The sequence below is a fragment of the Nerophis ophidion genome, linkage group LG01, assembly GCF_033978795.1.
Source record: "Nerophis ophidion isolate RoL-2023_Sa linkage group LG01, RoL_Noph_v1.0, whole genome shotgun sequence".
NCBI lineage: Eukaryota > Metazoa > Chordata > Actinopteri > Syngnathiformes > Syngnathidae > Nerophis > Nerophis ophidion.
Genome location: NC_084611.1, coordinates 34289678 through 34311695, shown reverse-complemented (window position 1 = coordinate 34311695; position 22018 = coordinate 34289678). Strand labels below are relative to the sequence as shown.

The 22018-nt window shown below is 43.6% G+C and overlaps 1 protein-coding gene across 7 annotated transcripts in view; it reads left to right on the top strand.

Moving 5' to 3' along the window:
- The window catches only part of ccser1 (coiled-coil serine-rich protein 1), a 338436-nt gene that overhangs the window by 34212 nt on the left and 282206 nt on the right, over positions 1 to 22018 (top strand). For all 7 annotated transcript variants that reach the window (XM_061901105.1, XM_061901113.1, XM_061901121.1 and 4 more), the window contains one exon: positions 5313 to 5488. In XM_061901105.1, coding sequence (XP_061757089.1) covers positions 5313 to 5488 — 176 coding nt within the window. The remainder of the gene's footprint in view (positions 1 to 5312; positions 5489 to 22018) is intronic.

Below are 22018 nucleotides of genomic sequence, written 5' to 3'. Positions count from 1 at the left end.
CTGAGGATCTTTCTGTGTGGAGTTTGCATGTTCTCCCCGTGAATGCGTGGGTTCCCTCCGGGTACTCCGGCTTCCTCCCATCTCCAAAGACATGCACCTGGGGATAGGTTGATTGGCAACACTAAATTGGCCTTAGTGTGTGAATGTGAGTGTGAATGTTGTCTGTCCGGGGTGGATAGCTTAGTCCTCATCCAGGCTACCACCATCCGACTGACCAGTGCCTACTGGCTAACCACTTGGTTATAGGCTACGGGAGAAAACCCCTAACGAAAAATCTGTGGCGAGGACCCGCATTAGCCAGTCACCAACAGACCGGTGCTCTGGCAGTCGTCCGCAACCCCATGCGGCAGAAGGTCGTCATGAGCTTTTCATGCCATTGGAGGTCGCCACATGGGGCCAAGACAACACAGTGTGGGTAGAGACTGCGCACTTCTACCACCACTTAAATCAATTCACTGCGCAGGTGTTTTTGCTCCTCCTCAGCACTACCCCCCCAACTCCCCAATCCCCCCAACTTCCCGCCCTCAAGTCCTGTGGCGATGGGGAAGGGCGGCTGGTACAGGTCAAGGATGTGACTGGCAGTACCTAGCCCAACCCTGCACGTAGGCGGCGTGCAAGTGAAGGTCGCTATGGCATGGGATGGAACAGCATGCCTCTCCGGCAGCTTCGCACGTGACTGAGCAGCCCCGCTCTGCTCACCCTGAAATGGGAAGGGCCTAGAAAAGGTGGCCTAAAAATGGTCTGTTCCTCATCGCTCGGGCAGCCTACCGCAGCTGCCGGGCCATCCCTTTATGCGGTCGAAAACAAACTTACAAGAAAAACAAAATTCCCTTCACAATAGCGTCATGGAACGTCCGCACACTTTTGGATGTGCGTGATCTCTCCAGCCGCCCGCAGCGAAGAACAGCACTCGTTGCACATGAACTAAACCGATACGGCATTGACATAGCCGCCCTGAGCGAAACCCGCTTACATAGGGAAGACTCAATCACGGAGGCGGGAGAAGGCTACACCTTCTTCTGGAAGGGTCATCCAGCAGGCTCCCGTCGTCTACATGGAGTGGGGTTCGCCGCCAGGACAAGCCTGCTTTACAAGATCCCAGAGTCTCCAGTGGGTATAAGCGAAAGGCTCATGACGTGGCGTGTACCACTCACCAAAAATCGCCATGTCACCCTTATCAGCGCTTACGCCCCAACCCTGGATGCAGACCTCGAGAGCAAGGATACATTCTATGCTTCACTAAACTCCGCCATAGAGGGAACGCCTCCCACCGACAAGCTCATACTCCTCGGGGATTTTAACGCGAGGGTAGGCTCTGACAGTGGGCTCTGGACCGGAACACTTGGTCAGCACGGGGTTGGTAGGCTCAATGATTATGGGCTTCGCCTCCTTACACTCTGCTCTGAACATCAGTTGATCATCAACAACACCATGTTCCAGCTCAAAGATAAATTCAAGACCTCCTGGCAACATCCTCGCTCGAAACATTGGCACCTCCTCGACTATATTATCACCCGTCGTAGAGACAGGAAGGAGGTCTTAATCTCCAGAGCGATGCGTGGAGTGGAGTGCTGGACCGACCATCGAATGATCAGAGCCAAATTTCAGATGGAAGTCCGCCCCCAACTGAAGAAAACACCACCAAACAAGAGACTCAACTGTGAAGCACTCAAATCCAAGCACTTTGTAGACCAGCTCAGAGCACAGCTTGCAGAAAATTTGTCTGCAATCCCTGATACCCACCTGGACCCTGACATCAACACCTGCTGGAACTCCCTAAGGACTGCCATCCATCAGGCAGCAGAGGAATCCCTTGTGTACACCAGGCGTAAACATCAGGACTGGTTTGACAACAGTGCACCGGATATCCATAAACTTCTCCAGGCAAAACACAAAGCCCGTGCTGCTTACCTGGCCAACCCACAATCCATCACACTAAAAGCTTGACTCTCTTTCATAAGAGCCGAAGTCCAGCGTACCCTCAGAGCCATGGAGAATGACTGGTGGATCAAGAAAGCCAGCGAGATCCAACTCTATGCTGACACCAACAATTCTCATGGATTTTATGATGCCGTCAAATCCATATATGGTCCACAGAGAAAAAACATAACCCCAGTCAGATCGGCAGACGGAGTCACCCTCTATAAGGACACACCCCAGATCCTAAATAGATGGTCTGAACATTTCAACACTCTCCTTAACTCCGAAAATCCCTCTGACCAGGATATTTTCACCAATTTCCCAACCACTCCCCTGTCGACCACCTGGACTCCCCGCCTACCTCTGCTGAGGTCCAAAAAGCCATCAAGGGCCTAAAAAACAACAAAAGCCCAGGCCCTGACAGTATCCCAGCTGAGGTACTGAAGCTTGGTGGCTATCTCCTCACCCGCCGGCTTCACCAGTTGATTGACTCCACCTGGTCCTCTGAAGCCATCCCCCAGGAATGGAAGGATGCTACTATAATAACCATCTTCAAGAGGAAAGGTGATAAAGCCGACTGTGGAAACAGCAGAGGAATTTCCCTGCTCTCGGTTGCTGGGAAACTCCTTGCTCGGATCATGCTCTCTCGTTTAGTTACTCACATCTCTGAGAACATCTTGCCTGAATCACAGTGTGGATTCAGAAGAGATCGGAGTACTACTGACATGATCTTTGTAGCCAGGCAGGTACAAGAAAAGTGCCGGGAACACCACCAGGATCTGTACATCGCCTTCATCAACCTGTCCAAGGCATTTGACACCGTAAACCGGAATCTCCTCTGGGACTTACTGGGAAGGATGGGAATTCCACCAAAGTTCCTCAACATCCTGAGACAACTTCACGATGGAATGCGAGCCTGTGTCCGCATTGGAGGCCAGCAATCCCCCTCTTTTCATGTGAAAGTCGGGGTCAGGCAGGGATGTGTCCTAGCCCCTGTTATATTCAACCTCTTTCTCTCAGCAGTCACTCTCCTCTCACACAAAGCTCTGGGAACCACAGATGGCATCTACATACAGTTCCGGCTAGACGGCAGTCTCTTCAACATCCGGCGCCTCCAGGCCTTCACTAAAATTACAAAACAACAGATCCTAGAACTTCAGTATGCTGACGATTGTGCTCTCCTTGCCCACACGCCAGACTCTCTCCAACGTGCACTTAACGTGGTCTCATCCACGTACAGTGCCCTAGGACTCAAGGTCAACATTTCAAAAACACAGATCATTGCGCAACACTCTATCCATCAGTCAGAAGTCTTCAACATTGATGGCGAGCAGCTCACCATCGTTCAACACTTCACCTACCTCGGAAGTGTCCTGTCCCCCACCTGTAACATCGATAATGACATCCAGGTCCGTGTTGGGTTAGCGTCTGCTGCCTTCGGTAGGCTCAAAACCAGGGTCTTCCTGAACAGAAACCTGACAGTTTCCACCAAAGCAGCTGTTTACAGAGCAGTTTGTCTGTCCACACTGCTATATGGCTCGGAAGCCTGGACCCCTTACCAAAGGCACGTCAGAATCCTGGAGAGATACCACATCCGCTGCCTGCAACGGATTCTGGGTCTGACCTGGGAGGACAGGGTCCCTCATGTGGATATTTTTGACCGGACCCAAACACCCAGCATCCAAGTGTTCCTTGCACAAAGACATCTGCGCTGGGTGGGGCATGTAATCCGCATGCCCGCCCAGAGACTCCCCCGACAGATCCTCTACGGCCAACTCCAGGAAGGCTGTAGGTCTCCTGGGGGTCAGCGGAAACGCTACAAGGACCACATAAAAACCCTCCCGAAGCGCTGTGCTATCCAGCCCTCCGCACTGGAAGTCTTGGCTGCTGATCGCCACACCTGGCGCAACTGCAGTCACGCCGGCATTGCTCATCTCCAGGAGCAGACCACTGAGAGGAGAAAACGACAACGTATACAGCGACATCAGCGCGCTGCAGGGGCCCCCCTCTCAAACGTGGACTACATCTGCCCCACATGTGGCAAACCATGTGGGTCACGTATTGGCCTGCACAGCCACATGCAATGGCATATTTGAAACCCCCCTCAATAACCCATTACTGGAGCAACGTCATCATCGGCGGGGACGGCGTGGCGCAGTGGGAGAGTGGCCGTGCGCAACCCGAGGGTCCCTGGTTCAAATCCCACCTAGTACCAACTTCGTCACGTCCGTTGTGTCCTGAGCAAGACACTTCACCCTTGCTCCTGATGGGTGCTGGTTGGCGCCTTGCATGGCAGCTCCCTCCATCAGTGTGTGAATGTGTGTGTGAATGGGTAAATGTGGAAGTAGTGTCAAAGCGCTTTGAGTACCTTGAAGGTAGAAAAGCGCTATACAAGTACAACCCATTTATCGTAATCGATGGACAGCCATAAGCAAAGCAAAGCAAGCAAGCAGTAAGTAAGTAAGTTGTCTGGCTATCTGTGTTGGCCCTGCGATGAGGTGGCGACTTGTCCAGGGTGTACCCCGCCTTCCGCCCGATTGTAGCTGAGATAGGCGCCAGCGCCCCCCGCGACCCCGAAAGGGAATAAGCGGTAGAAAATGGATGGATGGATGTCTGGTAAAATTGTCGTTGTTTTTGCAAATGATGACAGATAAGAACAACAGCATGTATTGTCTTTGTGTGATGATGTAAATGAGGTGTGGTTGTATTGTATAATAAGTATGTGTCCATGAAAGGGCATTTTATGACTTTTTTAAATTTGATTTCATGATATTGTATGATTTTATTGTCATCATTTTATTGCATGATTTTTGTATCCCTTTAATTTAGGTAGCTAGGGACTGCAGATGGAAATGAGCTATTTAGCAATAATCTGGTACAGAACATATCTGTCTTTGAGCTTTATGTTTCTGTGCATTGTCACTTCAAATAAAGACTAAACTATTTTGGATTTGTTCCAAGTTTAATATTGCCTGAGCTGAGCCTCATTGTGTACACTTTAAAAACTCCTACTGTTGATAAAAATTTGCATCAGAATGAAACCTTCTAAAAGGTTTTTTGTCTTTTTGATTTTACTTTTTTACTTAAAAGCATGTTGAGTTTCACGACAAATGCTCAATTACGCCCGCTCTTACTAAAAGTGTGCACGCCAACGCACTTTTTGTAAAACTATTCAGCATGCAAATAATGTGGTGAGCGATGCTTTTGTTTAGCCCCAAAACATGCTGTTCCTTCTTTGTAGTCATTACAGCACTCGTCTGTTTGCCGACCAGATTGTTATGACTAACTCTGATGATTTAGTCCAAAACAGAACCCAAGGCAGAAGGTCTCAATAAAGGGAGTTTATTTAACGCTGGATTAGGAAGTCATTCTATGTGTTTTCTCTCCCGCAGCCTCCCTGTGTAGCAGTGTTAGCCCCTACCACGAGGTGATGCGCTTGGAGAGACGACTGCGCTCCTCCTCCGAAGGGGCCGGCGGTCCTCGTGTCCACGGGAACGCCCCGGGCGTGGAGGGGTGCAGTCTGCTGAAACACAGGAACAACTCGTCGTCGTCCAAACTGGGAAGTCTGGTAAGCGCACGTCGATGTTGTCGGCATGTGTAACAGCGTTTATTGATCCCTCACCAGGGAAATTCCAATCATCTTCTCAACCGCATGTCATCATTAATAAAAGTCACGGGTGAGCTGGAGCCTGTAAGCAGGTTACACCCTGGACTGGTCAAACAACCGTTCACACTCACATTTACACCAATGAACGTAATGTTTCTGGTAGGGATGGGCGATCTGGCCTGAAATCTATATTGAGATATATATTGCAGCCTCCTGCGATAACGGTATATATATCACAATATATTATTTGGTATCATGTAAATGATAATAGAACCATTTATGGCTGGCCTTTTATTACTATCTCAATATTTTTAGGCCATGTCACGATACACGATATATATCTCCATATTTTGCCTTAGCCTTGAACGAACACTTGATGCATATAATCACAGCCGTATGATGATTCTATGTGTCAATTTTTATGTGGCACATTCAAGCCAATAGATTACTTTCTGACAATCTGAAATAAATGCATACCCAGAAATTAAATAAGACATCATCTATACTTGAATTATAACGTTAAACATCACCATACCAATATTTTGGTGCGATCATATTCAAGACTGCAAGGAATTATCCGATTTATATGACATTTAATTTCAGAGTGTAATTAATGTAAGTCCTCAAAACCAAAAGTAATCTTCCACAATGGTTTAATTGAGGCAACCAGACTTGTCCTGTTCGTTGAATCGTTTCAGCTTTCGTCCAAAAAGCTTATTTAGCTCTAATCACTTAGTGTGGGGTTTCCAAATGTATGTCACTGGTAGGTGTGTCCCCAGGTGGGTGTGTCCCCTGGGGGTGGTCACAATAGGGTTGTTATTGTTTTTGATGATGAAGAGGTTATCTGACGTAGCAAACAAGAAGAGTCCAGTTGCCTCCATTCAACTTTTGTGGATTATTACGACTTGGATGACTGAGAAGCTACACAGACAAGGGCTGGGCGATATGGCCTTTTTTATCTCAATATTTTAGGCCATGTCACGATACACGATATATATCTCGATATTTTGCCTTGGCCTTTAAGGAACACTTGATGCATATAATCACAGCAGTATGATGATTCTATGTGTCTACATTAAAACATTCTTGTTCATACTGCATTAATATATGCTCATTTTAAACTTTCATGCAGAGAGCAAAATCACAACTAAGTCAATTTACCAAAACTGTATTTATTAAACAGTTGTTAAGACATGCACCTGGGGATAGGTTGATTGGCAACACTAAATTGGCCCTATTGTGTGAATGTTGTCTGTCTATCTGTGTTGGCCCTGCGATGAGGTGGCGACTTGTCCAGGGTGTACCCCGCCTTCCGCCCGATTGTAGCTGAGATAAGCGCCAGCGCCCCCCGCGACCCCGAAAGGGAATAAGCGGTAGAAAATGGATGGATGGAGTTGTTAAGCAGTGGCACAGACATTTATGTCATTTCAAAACAGAAAGTGCAAGATTGTCAGACATTTTAAAACAAGCTATGAGTGCACTTTTGTGCATGATGTCACTAAGATGACTTATCAAAATAAAACTAAATTAAAGTGCACTTTTTGTACAGAACGCCACTACAATAGTTAAAAACAAATAAAGTGGACTTTTGTGCATGATGTCACAGAAGATGTTTCAATAACTGTCAAATAAAAATTAGCTTCATAATAGGAAATCAAATAGTGTACGTCCTTCGCTATGTGTTAGGTTCCTGGGGACGTTATCTCCTTCTGTTGTTGACAATTTTTTTCATACGGTGTTGATGGAGAAATGGTTACCTTTGCATTTTGTTGGTGTGGCACTGGCGGAGTTTCATGCACTCTTCATTCTCTAGCACAGGGGTCGGGAACCTTTTTGGCTGAGAGAGCCAAGAAGCCAAATATTTCAAAATGTATTTCCATAAGAGCCATATAATATTTTTTTTAACACTGAACACAACTAAACGTGTGCATTTTTAAGTAAGACCAACATTTCTAGAGTATAATAGGTCTCTTGTTCTTTGTAATAACAGTGTTATTCGCAAGCTAACTGTGGAGGGGGCGTGGCCTGCGGGCCTGCAGCGAAGCGGGGTGTTGCCACGATCAGCCTTGAAATCCGCGACAGGTGTGTAGTTGGCCCACCTGGCCTTGTTATCTAATCACCTGTCGCTCTGTCAAAAGCAGCAGCCAGGATGAGAGATGGGGTTGGAGCTGGAGCCAAAGCACGAGCAAGGACGAAAGACAAAAAAGACAATTGCTGGAAAGCAACTGAGAGACTTATTGAAAAATAAAACAATATTGTAACCCTGAAACAGGCTCTCAGGTCTGTGCTTGATGGTCTGAAGAACCCCCAGGAGGGCAAGCCCCACACTAACCAATAATAAGTAAATAACTTCTTACCATTAACGCAACTTCTTGAAAGGGTGCGGTAGAAAACGGATGGATGGAAAAAAAATGCATGAGAATGTTTCATATTTTGAACATTATTTTCAACACTGTGATTACAAGTGGAATTATTCATTACTTATCGTGTTAAGCAAAGTCAGCTCAGATTTATCCGAGAGCCAGATGCAGTCATCAAAAGAGCCACAGGTTCCCTACCCCTGCTCTAGGTGACTTTTCAAATTGTGCTACACTTTAGCAGTGCTGCTGCTTTTTGTAGCAACGCTTTTACTTGACATATTTGTTCAACATCTTCCCGTTTGAAGCCAAACCACCGCAAGGCGATGGACCCTGTGCTGTTTTTCTTGGGAATTAATTCTTCCTTCATTTGTCACTAGAATCGCATTACCAGTTGCACCGCTCCGCTAGCATCACAGCTAATGTTCCCCATGCTGCTACCTCTGTGCTCTGCGAGAGGGCGCAGTATGTGACGTATATAAGAAGGTGCGCTTGTTTTATGTCTCTGTGAGAAGGACAGGATAGAGTGAGAAATGCCTAAAGGGTAATGCCCGCAGCTAAAAGCAACTGCGTGAGAACGTATACTCGAATATCACGATATAGTCATTTTCTATATTGCACAGAGACAAACCTGCCATATATCAAGTACATTCGATATATCGCCCAGCCCTAGAACCATTTCAAAACGGGGTACAAAGGCTCCTAATTTGGCTGTTAATGTATGAGGTAAACAAAATGGCATTATTACCAGTTGTATTATTTTCTCAAAACTATCAATAATCTATTTATTAATTTATTGTGAATAGCTGGTTATTTTTCTGGTTACGTTATTATTGGAACATTGTTATATCTACATTTATGTTAAAATTCACACTTATTCTTCTGTTTTTTTCGCTGTAAACAATCATGGCTCTGCAATTCTGCTTGTCCGACGTCACGTTATTTATTTATCAATTGTTCCTTCTGTTCGCTATCTTTGTTTTAGCTCTCTTTTTGAAATGGCGCTGTTCTGTGCTTTTTATGTTGTGATTTTGTACGGGTTTTTACGTGTCTTCGTGTTACGACATACTATGTACTTGCCTGAAGTTAGCAGTTAGTATTCGGAGTAACGATAATGTCGTGAATAAATCAACTTGTTGAGACGATAACTGGATCCTTTCTTTTATTGTTACATCGACACATGACACTCAGACCGTGCTTTTGTTTTTGCTAGTCTCTGTTTTAGAGCAACAAACTCATCAAAAGCTACTTTTCTATATGTTGAATGGGGGGACACAGCAGTAAGACAATGGCTTCATTCTGTGACTATTAAATATAGTCCACCCCCACCTCTAAAGTATAATGAATGTCACAGACATGGGCAGGAATGATAATTTTGAACCGAATTTCCGAAGAAGTGTTTTGATGCGCTCCTTCTGAGTCACTATCTGCAAAAACCACCTAATGAAATGAAATGAATTATATTTTGATCCAAACGAGTGAGATCGGGTGAGAATATTCCCTCTGGTTTGTTTACACGAAGAATTTTTATTACGGTTAGGCTTTTATTCTGATTGAATGTGCCCATGTGCACAGTGCTAGTTACAGAGCATGAAGTTGCCAGGAATACATTTTAGGTAAAAATGTTATATGAAGTAGGCCTGAGCTATAGGGTCTTTTTTTAGTATCTCAATATTTTTATAAATGCTTTAAAATGTAATATCGGAAATTATTGGTATCAGTTTCAAAATTATCGTTATCTGTTTCAAAAAGTAAAATTCACAACTTTTTAAAACGCTGCTGTGTACACGGACGTAGGAATATGTACAGAGCGCCGATAAACCTTAAAGGCACTGCCTTTTGCGTGCCGGGCCAATCACATAATATCGATGGCTTTTCACACACACAAGTGAATGCAAGACATACTTGGTCAACAGCCATACAGGTCACACTGAGGGTAGCCGTATAAACAACTTTAACAGTCTTGTAAATATGCACCACACTGTGAACCCACACCAAACAAGAATGACAAACACGTTTTGGGAGAACATCTGCACCGTAATACAACATAAACACAACAGAATAAATACCCAAAACCCTTTGCAGCACTAACTCTTCCGGGACGCTACAATATACACCCCCCCGCTAGCCCCTAATAACCCCGCCCCACCACAAACCCGCCCACCTCAACTTCCTCATGCTCTCTCAGGGAGAGCATGTCCCGAATTCCAAGCTTCTGTTTTGAGGCATGTTAAAAAAAAGATAATGCTTATTGTGACTTCAATAATAAATATGGTAGAGCCATGTTGGCATTTTTTTTCCATAGTTGATTTATTTTGGCAAACCTTGTTACATTGTTTAATGCATCCAGCATTGTTTAATGCATCCAGCATTAAACAATGCTGGATGCATTTTGCGGGGCATCACAACAAAATTAGGCATAATTATGTGTTAATTCCATGACTGTATACATCGGTATCGGTGGATATCGGTATTGGTAATTAAGAGTTGGACAATATCGGATAATGGCAAAAAAGCCATCTCATATTATTATTTTTTTTAAACTCATATTCCTGAATATTTATATTGAATTTATCTGCACTTTTCTTGTGTTAAAAAAAATAAAACAATATAAAACAAAATTATTTAGGGTGCTATGGCCCCAAAATAGGCCTAACAACGCCCATAGCATTTATGCCACATTTTAGGACCATCCGTATTACTTCATTTAACAAACGCAAATAATCAATTTTTTGGCCGTTTGTCCATGGATTCATGTAACGTTTACGTTTTAATCCTAATGCATTAGAAAATTTTCCCACCTCTAATTGTTACTGTGCATATTTTCATCAATGTGCCAACCTTTGTTCACGTTCAAGAGTTCTAGCTTGTAATTAGTTTATCCTCCCAAAGTAGTGCATGTTTAGCTATTCCTTGCCCTCTTGGACTGATACTTTTAAGAAACAGTAAATGTTCCACCATGGAGGCGAGGATTGTCGACTTAGGTATGACTTTGCACTGTTGTCGCTAACAAGAATGCTACTGTGCATTGCGGACGTGTTTGTTGCCTTGACTCTGTCACAGCTAGACAGGACACAGAATGTTTCATCAGCATGTATTATAACGACATGAGGATAGTATTAAAAGCTCTTTCATCAGCCACATTTATACCATGTCTATATACAGGTGCTGTTCATATTATTAGAATATCATGAAAAAGTTGATTTATTTCATTAATTATATTCAGAATGTGAAACTTACAGATTATATCAATTTATTACACACATAGTGATATATTTGAAATGTTTATTTCTTTAAATTTTGATGATTAGTACTGACAATTACTGAAAATCCCAAATTCAGTATCTCAGAAAATTAGAATATTAGTTACGACTAGCACCAAAAAATATTTTTTTAGAAATGTGGGCCAACTGAAAAGTATGAACATGGAAAGTTTCAGCATGTACGGAAATCAATACTTAGTTGCAGATCCTTTTGCCTGAATTGCTGCAGCAATACGGCGTGGCATGGAGTCCACCAGTCTGTTGCACTCCTCAGGTGTAATGAGACCCCAGGTTGCTTTAATAGTGGCCTTCAGCTCTTCAGCATTGTTGGGTCTGGCATCTCGCATCTTCTGCTTCACAATACCCCATAGGTTTTCTATGGGGTTAAGGTCAGGTGAGTTTGCAGGCCAATCAAGAACAGGGATACCGTGGTCCTTAAACCAGGTACTGGTAGATTTGGCACTGTGTGCAGGTGCCAAGTCATGTTGGAAAATGAAATCGTCACCTCCATAAAATTGGTCCGCGGCAGGCAGCATAAAGTGTTCTAAAACTTCCTGGTAGACTGCTGCATTGCCCCTAGACTTTAGGAAACACAGTGGACCAACACCAGCAGATGACATGGCACCCCAGACCATTACCGATTGTGGAAATTTGACACTGGACTTCAGGCAACGTGGATTCTGTGCCTCTCCTGTCTTCCTCCAGACTCTGGGACCTTGATTTCCAAAGGAGATACAAAATTTACTTTCATCTGAAAAAATAACTTTGGACCACTCAGCAGCAGTCCAGTCCTTTTTGTCTTGAGCCCAAGGCGAGACGCTTTTGACGTTGTCTCTTATTCAAGAGAGGCTTTACACAAGGAATGCGACAGCTGAAGCCCATATCTTGCATACGTTGGTGCGTGGTGGTTCTTGAAGCACTGACTCCAGCTGCAGTCCACTCTTTGTGGATCTCCCCCACATTTTTGAATCGGTTTTGTTTGACAATCCTCTCCAGGGCGCGGTTATCCCTCTTGCTTGTACACTTTTTCTACCACATCTTCGTCTTCCCTTCGCCTCTTTATTAATGTGCTTGGACACGGAGCTCTGGGAACATCCAACCTCCTTGGCAATGACCTTTTGTGTCTTGCCCTCCTTCTTTAAAGTATCAATGGTCATCTTTTGGACAGTTGTCAAGTCAGCAGTCTTCCCCATGATTGTGTGTCATACAGAATCAAAACGAGAGACCATTTAAAGACTTTTCTGGGTGTTTTGAGTTAGTTAGCTAATTAGAGTGTGGCACCAGGTGTCTTCAATATCTGACCTTTTCACCATATTCTAATTTTCTGAGATGTTGAATTTAGGGTTTTCATTGGTTGTCAGCTATTATAATATCCTTTTTGGCAAAAAACACTTAAAATGTATCAGTCTGTTTGGAATGAATGTATACATTCTACAAGTTTGACTTTCTAAATGGAATTAATGAAATAAATCAACTTTTTCATAATATTCTAGTAATATGACCAGCACCTGTAGTACAGCCTTAGTCTTTGGTTAGCCTCACCTCCATGACGAGATGGAAAATGCACACAGAGATGATAAACTCTTCAAACCTGGTCCACTGTGCCACCCCAACTCCTCATAAGGGAAGAAAAACAACCAAAATGGTTGCCGAAGTTTCAGCGTTGATGTTCCATTATAGCCCGTGTTATGATAACGGTATGAAAACTATCGATTTGAATAAACTGTCAGGTGTTTACTTTCCATTCTTATTATCTCGATATCCCAATGGGGTAGCTTTGAGGTATATTTTATTGTGCCGTCGTGGTTGTTGTTTTTACTGCCTTTCCTCACTGACAGGGGGATAATAACATAGTGGGCTGACAAGCGATTGCGTTTATTTCCCTGAGAAGATAATAACGCAAAAGAGCCCTCCGGAGATTCTATTTACTGTTGGTATAAGGTAAACACGTTTTTCATCCTTTTTCTTTACAGTCACAGCAATGTTGTACTTCAATCAATTGTTTTTGTAAAACTTGGGTGAAAACACCTGAATGTTAATCAAATGAATCATACAGATCATTTGCACTCTTGTACAGATGAGAGAGGGGATGTCATCTCTGGCAAGCATTTTATTACCCCTAGAGGCGAGTCTGTCAACGTTTGGGAAAAGTACAGTCCAACTAAATACCAGATTAGCACTTAATCTTCCAAGCCGTGTTTAGCCACAATGCGTTCTAGTAAAGTTGTAGCAACCTGGAATTGTTCTTCTACGTTTGCCACATAAAGTCAACAGTGTGAAACCGTGGAATTTGTTAGTGTTGGAACACCATTTGAATCTTAATGGGATTCGTCTTGGGACTAAATTAGGAAAGCAATTGGATGTATGTTGTCCATTTTCAGCCTACTAGTTTGGTTTGGGTTAGGGCTACCAATTGAAATTGTAGATTTCAAACAAATTAGAGGCCTTCAGGTTGAGTTGAGGAATAACGGCAATGAAAAAATTCAGAATGAAACACATCATAAACAGATTAAACCGGTGACTTACAGATATGTATTGTACGTTGTCTCACAGCACCACATCTTGGGTCCACCTACCGATCATTTTCCCAAGATGTCCCTTTTAAGTGCTTTCCTCTATTTACCGGTGAACTGGTCGATTGTCCATATGCACCATACTCTCGTGTCAGCTACGAATGTATCTTACCAGGGTGACTGTAGAGTGAATAAATCATGGCTTCCCTATAAAGTGGTTCTGGGTGTCTAGAAAGGTGTTCAACAACCCTTGTCGAAACATAATGGAATCACCAGACTGTGAGGATGTGCATGCAGTTGTTTAATTTTGTAAAAAAGAAAACTGCCAACTTCCATGACACACAGCTATTGTGATTTTTCTGGCTTTAAAACTAAACAAAAAATAAATTGTGGTATTTCATTTTAGATAAAGCATAGTGATCCCCCAGGGATCAATAAAGTACTTTCTATTCTATTCTATTCTATTCTATCACTCAATTCTGAGGAAAATGCAATGGAATCACCCTGTAAATTAAAATTTCCAAAGCGAACACCTGCCTTAGATTAAATCTATTAAGTGTATATAGTTGAACAGTGTTGTGTACAAGGTGTATTTATAATATGTTGTGCAAAGGAAATTTCATAATTTTTGGAAGCTCATCATGTGTTTGACATTGTTTATAGCAGGCCTGGGCAATTTTTTTACTCAGGGGGCCAGATTTAGATAAAAAAGTGTGCCTGGGGGCCTGTATATCTATTTTTAGGTACACTAATACAAAAGCTCACAATAATAATTGAAAGCTAAAAACGTTATGACAGACCGCCTTAAAAAAGCAGAATGGAATTTGACATTTCTTTTATTGAGTGAGACACCCAGAATGTACATGAAAATAAAGAATGTGGGATTTACAATATTAACTATGAACGATAAAACACTGAATCTTGACAACATGTTTTACAATCAAGCGAAACACAACCAAAATGCAACAAACATAGTGAAATATGAACACCAAGGGTAAAAAAACAAAGTAACTAATTAGATGACCATAGTAACAAGCACATCATGCTGAGTCCAAGTATTGAAAGACTTAGTATAGTTGAAGACTTACGGTCATTAGAAAACATATCATAATGGCAGCTACACTTTCCATCTTAAAGATCTAAAACAATTATTTGGGAATGTCTGGCGGGCCAGATTGAAAAGCTAAACGGCCCGCTTGTGGCCCCCGGGCCTTAATTTGCCCTGGTCTGGTTTATAGGGTTAGGCGCAATAAGTGTTCAACTTCAGCCTAAATCCTTTCGGTCTGCAACATTTTCAATTTATGAATGCACAACTGTTTGTTTATGTAAAACTGTTTCTTTATTTTGTTGACCACTGACCAAAGAAATAATAAACTAAACTAAAAGTCTGCCGTTAAAAAGGAGTGTTCACAGCTGGGGGAGCTGTTGCACCAGGTGGACTGACATGAATCATGGCTCCAGCGCGAGAGACTTCAATAAAAAAAAAAAAAAGGAGGGTATAAATAAATGTTTTAACAAAAGTAAATCATCATGCAATCTTGCAAAAGATGTTGATTGTTCATAGTCAGCTATGTCTTAAATCAGGATCAAGTACAAACCACATGGCAATGTTGAAAAAGGCATCTACTGTTAACCGGTGGATCAAAGGTGTCAAGACAGAACACTTTGTACCTAATGTCATGACTGGTTTCATTGATTATTGACTATTTTATTGATTATGGGACGAGCAGTCAAAAATGGATGGATGGTACTTTTTCGTCACTTATTGTTTGGGACGGCGTGGCGAAGTGGTAGAGTGGCCGTGCGCAACCCGAGGGTCCCTGGTTCAATCCCCACCTAGTACCAACCTCGTCACGTCCGTTGTGTCCTGAGCAAGACACTTCACCCTTGCTCCTGATGGGTGCCGGATAGCGCCTTGCATGGCAGCTCCCTCCATCAGTGTGTGAATGTGTGTGTGAATGGGTAAATGTGGAAGTAGTGTCAAAGCGCTTTGAGTACCTTGAAGGTAGAAGAGTGCTATACAAGTACAACCCATTTATTTTATTTTGGGGCGGTATAGCTCGGTTGGTAGAGTGCCCGTGCCATCATACTTGAGGGTTGCAGGTTCGAACCCCGCTTCCACCATCCTAGTCACTGCCGTTGTGTCCTTGGGCAAGACACTTTACCCAACTGCTCCCAGTGCCACCCACACTGGTTTAAATGTAAAAATTACATATTGGGTTTTACTATGTAAAAGCGCTTTGAGTCACTAGAGAAAAAGCGCTATATAAATATAATTCACTTCACTTCACTCCACGTCACTTTGGTAAACTAATGAGTATATTTTAGGCCATTGGTTCTTTGTTTTATTTATGCAAGAATATACATATATATTTTTATATTGCTCTTTTTATCTTTGGTATGAACATTATTATGTAAAGTCGACATTATTGTTTTTTGTATATCGTGATATTAGAGTATACGTTCTGACAAAGTTGCTTTTAGCTGTGGGCATTACACTACAGGCGGTTCTCACTCTTATACACGTCACGTACTATCGTGCGTGCAACGTCATACGCCCTCGCCGAGCAGAGAGGTAGCGGCATGGGTAATGTTAGCTGTGATGCTAGCAGTAAAACGAGAGAAAGAAGGTGCGAATCTGGTAACAAATGATAGAAAAATAACTAATTCCCAAGAAAACAGCAGGGGGTGCTTGGCTTCAAGCGGGAATATGTCAAACAGACAACCGTAATTTGTCAGGCGCGGGCAAAAGCCTCGCTACAAAAAGTAGCATTACTGCTAACGTGTAGCATCATTTGAAAAGTCACCTGTTAGAGAATGAAGACTGCTTGAAACTCCGCATGTCAACATCACCGGCCTGTGCGACAGCAACAAAATGCAGAGGAAACAATTTCCACATCCAAACCGTAGGAAAAAAATAGTCAAATGAAGGAGATAACATCTGCAGTAATTTACCAGATAGCGAAGGACATATACTATTTGATTTCCTATTATGCAGCAGTTCATTTTTATTTGACAATCATTGAAATATCTTGTGTTACATCATGCACAAAGGTGCACTTTATTTGTTGTAAACTATTGTGGTGGTGTTCTGTACAAAACTGCACCTTAATTTAGTGTTGTTTTGATATGTCATCTTAGTGACATCCTGCACAAAAGTGCACTAATAGCTTGTTTTAAAATGTCTCTGACAATCTTGCACTTTCTGTTTTGGAAATGACATGATTGTCACTGCTTAATAACTGTTTAATAAATACAGTTTTGGTCAATTGACTTAGTTGTGATTTTCCTCTCTGCATGAAAGTTTAAAATGAGCATATATTAATGCAGTATGAACAAGAATGTTTTAATGTAGACTAGAGATGCACGGTCTGCGGTCTCATCCGTGGAGTCCGCGGATAAACCGCGGGTCGGGCGGGTGACATGACGAAAAAATACATTTTAAATAGATTCGGGCGGGTGGCGGTTGGACCATTTCGGAAATATTTGATATACATAGTTCAGGGATCGGCAACCTTTACCACTCAAAGAGCCATTTTGACCCGTGTCACAAAGCGAAGAAGACAATTGGAGCGGATATCATTCCTGCTAGCACCAAACACCCCAGACAAACAATATAGGGAGACAGAATAAGATCGCTGACAGGTCTGCCAACTTGTGGCGCCCCTTACAAAAAAGGTGAGATACAGATAAATAAGTGGGGGGAATGGGAGAAATAAATAACATAAAATAAAATGATCGGTCTAAACCTGGGCCCCTGGAGAGGGGTCCAGACTGAGGCCAAGGGAAAAAAAAACAACTCATAGCCATTAGAGATGATGTTTGATAAGAAATATCGAGTTCGAGCCCATTATCGAATCCCCTTTCTTGAACCGATTCCTTATTGATTCTCTTATCAAATCCAGATAGGTTGTTGTTTATGGAAAAAAAACCCCACAATATTTGGTTTAACAAAAGCTCACTTTTACTTTATAAGAAAACATTTTTATAAAATAGATAAATATTGACTGTTTTCACCCCCCTGAAAAAATAAAAAAAATAATTATTGACTGTTGTTACCTAAAGTATATTAAGTGTGATTTTTCAGAAAAACAAATACATACAGTAACACAAAAACAACCTGTCTCTGTGATCACTATAAGGGCATACATAATAATAGTGTTAAAGGCCTATTGAAACCCACTACTACCGACCACGCAGTCTGATAGTTTATATATCAATGATGAAATATTAACATTGCAACACATGCTAATACGGCCTTTTAAGTTTACTTAATTGCAATTTGAAATTTCCCGCAAAATGTCGTGTTGAAAAAGTCGCGGTATGATGAGCCATGTGTTTGACGTCTTGGGTTGTAGCGGACATTATTTTCCAGCCCAATACAAGCTATAAGTAGTCTGCTTTAATCGCATTGTACACAGTATTCTGGACATCTGTGTTGCTGAATCTTTTGCAATGTGTTCAATTAATAATGGAGAAGTCAAAGTAGAAAAATGTAGGTGAGAAGCTTTTAGCCTTTAGCCACACGAACACAGCCTGTGTTTACTTGTTTAAAATTCCCGAAGGTGAAGCTTTACTATGGAACAGAGCGGTCAAGCGAACATGGATCCCGACTACATGTCAACCGGCAGTTCGTGGTAATAAAACTGCTCTTACCGGAGACATCAGCGGAGCTTCCGTCCTGCTGCAGCTGCGTGACTTCCCTCAGAGACACTCGCGGTCAACACACCCGTGGCCACACCATTACGACTTTCAGGTACTATTTAATCTCACTAAAACACTAGCAACACAATAGGCAGATAAGGGATTTTCCAGAATTATCCTAGTAAATGTGTCTAATAACATCTGAATCGCTCCCACTGCAATCGCCTTTTTTTTTTTTAACTTTTTTTAAAACTTTTTTTTTCTAGTCCTTCACTCTAAATTTCCTCATCCACAAATCTTTCATCCTCGCTCAAGTTAATGGGGAAATTGTCGCTTTCTCGGTCCGAATAGCTCTTGCTGCTGGAGGCTATGATTGTAAACAATGTGAGGATGTAAGGAGCTCCACAACCCGTGACGTCACGCGCACGTCGTCTGCTACTTCCGGTAAAGGCAAGGCTTTTTTATTAGCGACCAAAATTTGCGAACGTTATCGTCGATGTTCTCTACAAAATCTTTTCAGCAAAAATATGGCAATATTGCGAAATGATCAAGTATGACACAGAATGGACCTGCTATCCCCATTTAAATAACAAAATCTCATTTCAGTAGGCCTTTGGCCTACTGAAATGAGGCCTTGGCAGCACCACCCTCCACCACCTCTACGCAGACATTAGTCATCTCTGCGGACCAGGTCAGAGGTCAACTGAGGAAGCTACAGCCAAGGAAAGCAGCAGGCCCAGACAAGCTGTGCCCCCGACTCCTGAAGACCTGTGCTGCAGAACTGGGTGAACCACTTCAAAGGATCTTCAACCTCAGCCTGCATCTGGGAAGAGTGCCCACCCTCTGGAAGACGTCATGTATCGTTCCAGTTCCCAAAAAGAACTGCCCCAGTGAGCTGAACGACTACAGACCAGTGGCGCTCACCTCTCATCTAATGAAGACATTGGAGCGGCTATTTCTCAGCCTCCTCAGACCACAGGTGCAACATGCCCAGGACAGCCTGCAGTTTGCGTACCAGGAAGGCGTTGGTGTGGAGGATGCTATCCTTTACCTGCTGCATCGAGCCCACTCACACCTGGATAAGGGAAATGGCACTGTGAGGATCCTGTTCCTGGACTTCTCGAGTGCCTTTAATACCATCCAGCCCCACCTCCTTCAGGACAAGCTCTACAAAATGCAATTGGAGCCCTGCCTGGTTGCCTGGATTTCGAACTACCTCACCGACAGGCCACAGTACGTCAGACTGAAGGACATCACGTCCGACACTGTGATCAGCAGCACCGGAGCACCGCAGGGAACGGTACTGGCCCCTCTTCTCTTCACCCTGTACACTGCTGACTTCTGCTACAACTCAGAGCTGTGTCACATTCAGAAGTACGCGGATGACAAAGCCATCGTCGGGTGCATCAGGGACGGCAGAGAGGAGGAGTTTCGGAACCTGGTGAGGGACTTTGTTGTCTGGTGCCACACGAACGTCTTGCAGCTCAATCCGTCAAAGACCAAGGAGCTGGTCATTGACTTTGGGAGGTCGAGTCCATGGTCACAACCTATTATGATCGAGGGAGTTGAGGTACAGACCGTGGACTCATTCAAGTACCTCGGGGTTTGGGTGGACAATTAGCTGGACTGGACTGTTAACACGGACCACCAGTACAAGAAAGGACAGAGCAGGCTGTACTTCCTCAGGAGACTGCACTCCTTCAACATTTGTAGAAAACTCCTGTGGATGTACTACCAGTCCGTGGTTGCCAGTGTTCTGTTCTACATGGTAGTGTGCTGGGGGGGCAGTACATCTAAGAAGGACAGCTCCAGACTTGAGAAACTGATCAGGCGGGCCGGTTCTACAATCGGAATGAAACTGGACTCACTGGTGACGGTGGCAGAGAAGAGGACTGTTGACAAACTAGTGAGCATCCTGGATGATGCCAGTCACCCCCTGCATAGCATTATCAGTAGCCAGAGGAGCCTGTTCAGTGCTAGACTGCTTCATCCCAAGTGCAGGACTAATAGACTCAAGAACTCCTTTGTCCCACACGCCATTAGACTGTACAACTCCTCGCTGGGGCGGGGGGCGAGGGGTACTAGGATGACAGGGGATGCAAAACATTAACAGTGCAATACGTTTTCATAACATGGTCACTACTGCCTACTTTGTCTTGTTATATTCTTATTTTACTGTTATATTGTTATTCCCATTGTTTTTATTCTTTTTGTAATATTTCTCTATTTTGTTTCCTTTTAAACCCCCATTATTTACTTTTTACTTTTTTCTTTAAATTGATCTCAACTCTGTACACTGCTGCTGGAATTTTAATTTTCCTGAAGGAACTCTCCTGAAGGAATCAATAAAGTACTATCTATCTATCTATCTATCTATCCATCCATCCATCCATCCATCCATCCATCCATCCATCCATCCATCCATCCATCCATCCATCCATCCATCCATCCATCCATCCATCCATCCATCCATCCATCCATCCATCCATCCATCCATCCATCCATCCATCCATCCATCCATCCATCCATCCATCCATCCATCCATCCATCCATCCATCCATCCATCCATCCATCCATCCATCCATCCATCCATCCATCCATCCATCCATCCATCCATCCATCCATCCATCCATCCATCCATCCATCCATCCATCCATCCATCCATCCATCCATCCATCCATCCATCCATCCATCCATCCATCCATCCATCCATCCATCCATCCATCCATCCATCCATCCATCCATCCATCCATCCATCCATCCATCCATCCATCCATCCATCCATCCATCCATCCATCCATCCATCCATCCATCCATCCATCCATCCATCCATCCATCCATCCATCCATCCATCCATCCATCCATCCATCCATCCATCCATCCATCCATCCATCCATCCATCCATCCATCCATCCATCCATCCATCCATCCATCCATCCATCCATCCATCCATCCATCCATCCATCCATCCATCCATCCATCCATCCATCCATCCATCCATCCATCCATCCATCCATCCATCCATCCATCCATCCATCCATCCATCCATCCATCCATCCATCCATCCATCCATCCATCCATCCATCCATCCATCCATCCATCCATCCATCCATCCATCCATCCATCCATCCATCCATCCATCCATCCATCCATCCATCCATCCATCCATCCATCCATCCATCCATCCATCCATCCATCCATCCATCCATCCATCCATCCATCCATCCATCCATCCATCCATCCATCCATCCATCCATCCATCCATCCATCCATCCATCCATCCATCCATCCATCCATCCATCCATCCATCCATCCATCCATCCATCCATCCATCCATCCATCCATCCATCCATCCATCCATCCATCCATCCATCCATCCATCCATCCATCCATCCATCCATCCATCCATCCATCCATCCATCCATCCATCCATCCATCCATCCATCCATCCATCCATCCATCCATCCATCCATCCATCCATCCATCCATCCATCCATCCATCCATCCATCCATCCATCCATCCATCCATCCATCCATCCATCCATCCATCCATCCATCCATCCATCCATCCATCCATCCATCCATCCATCCATCCATCCATCCATCCATCCATCCATCCATCCATCCATCCATCCATCCATCCATCCATCCATCCATCCATCCATCCATCCATCTATCTATCTTTAAATAAAATCAGTCCCTTGGGCACAAAAT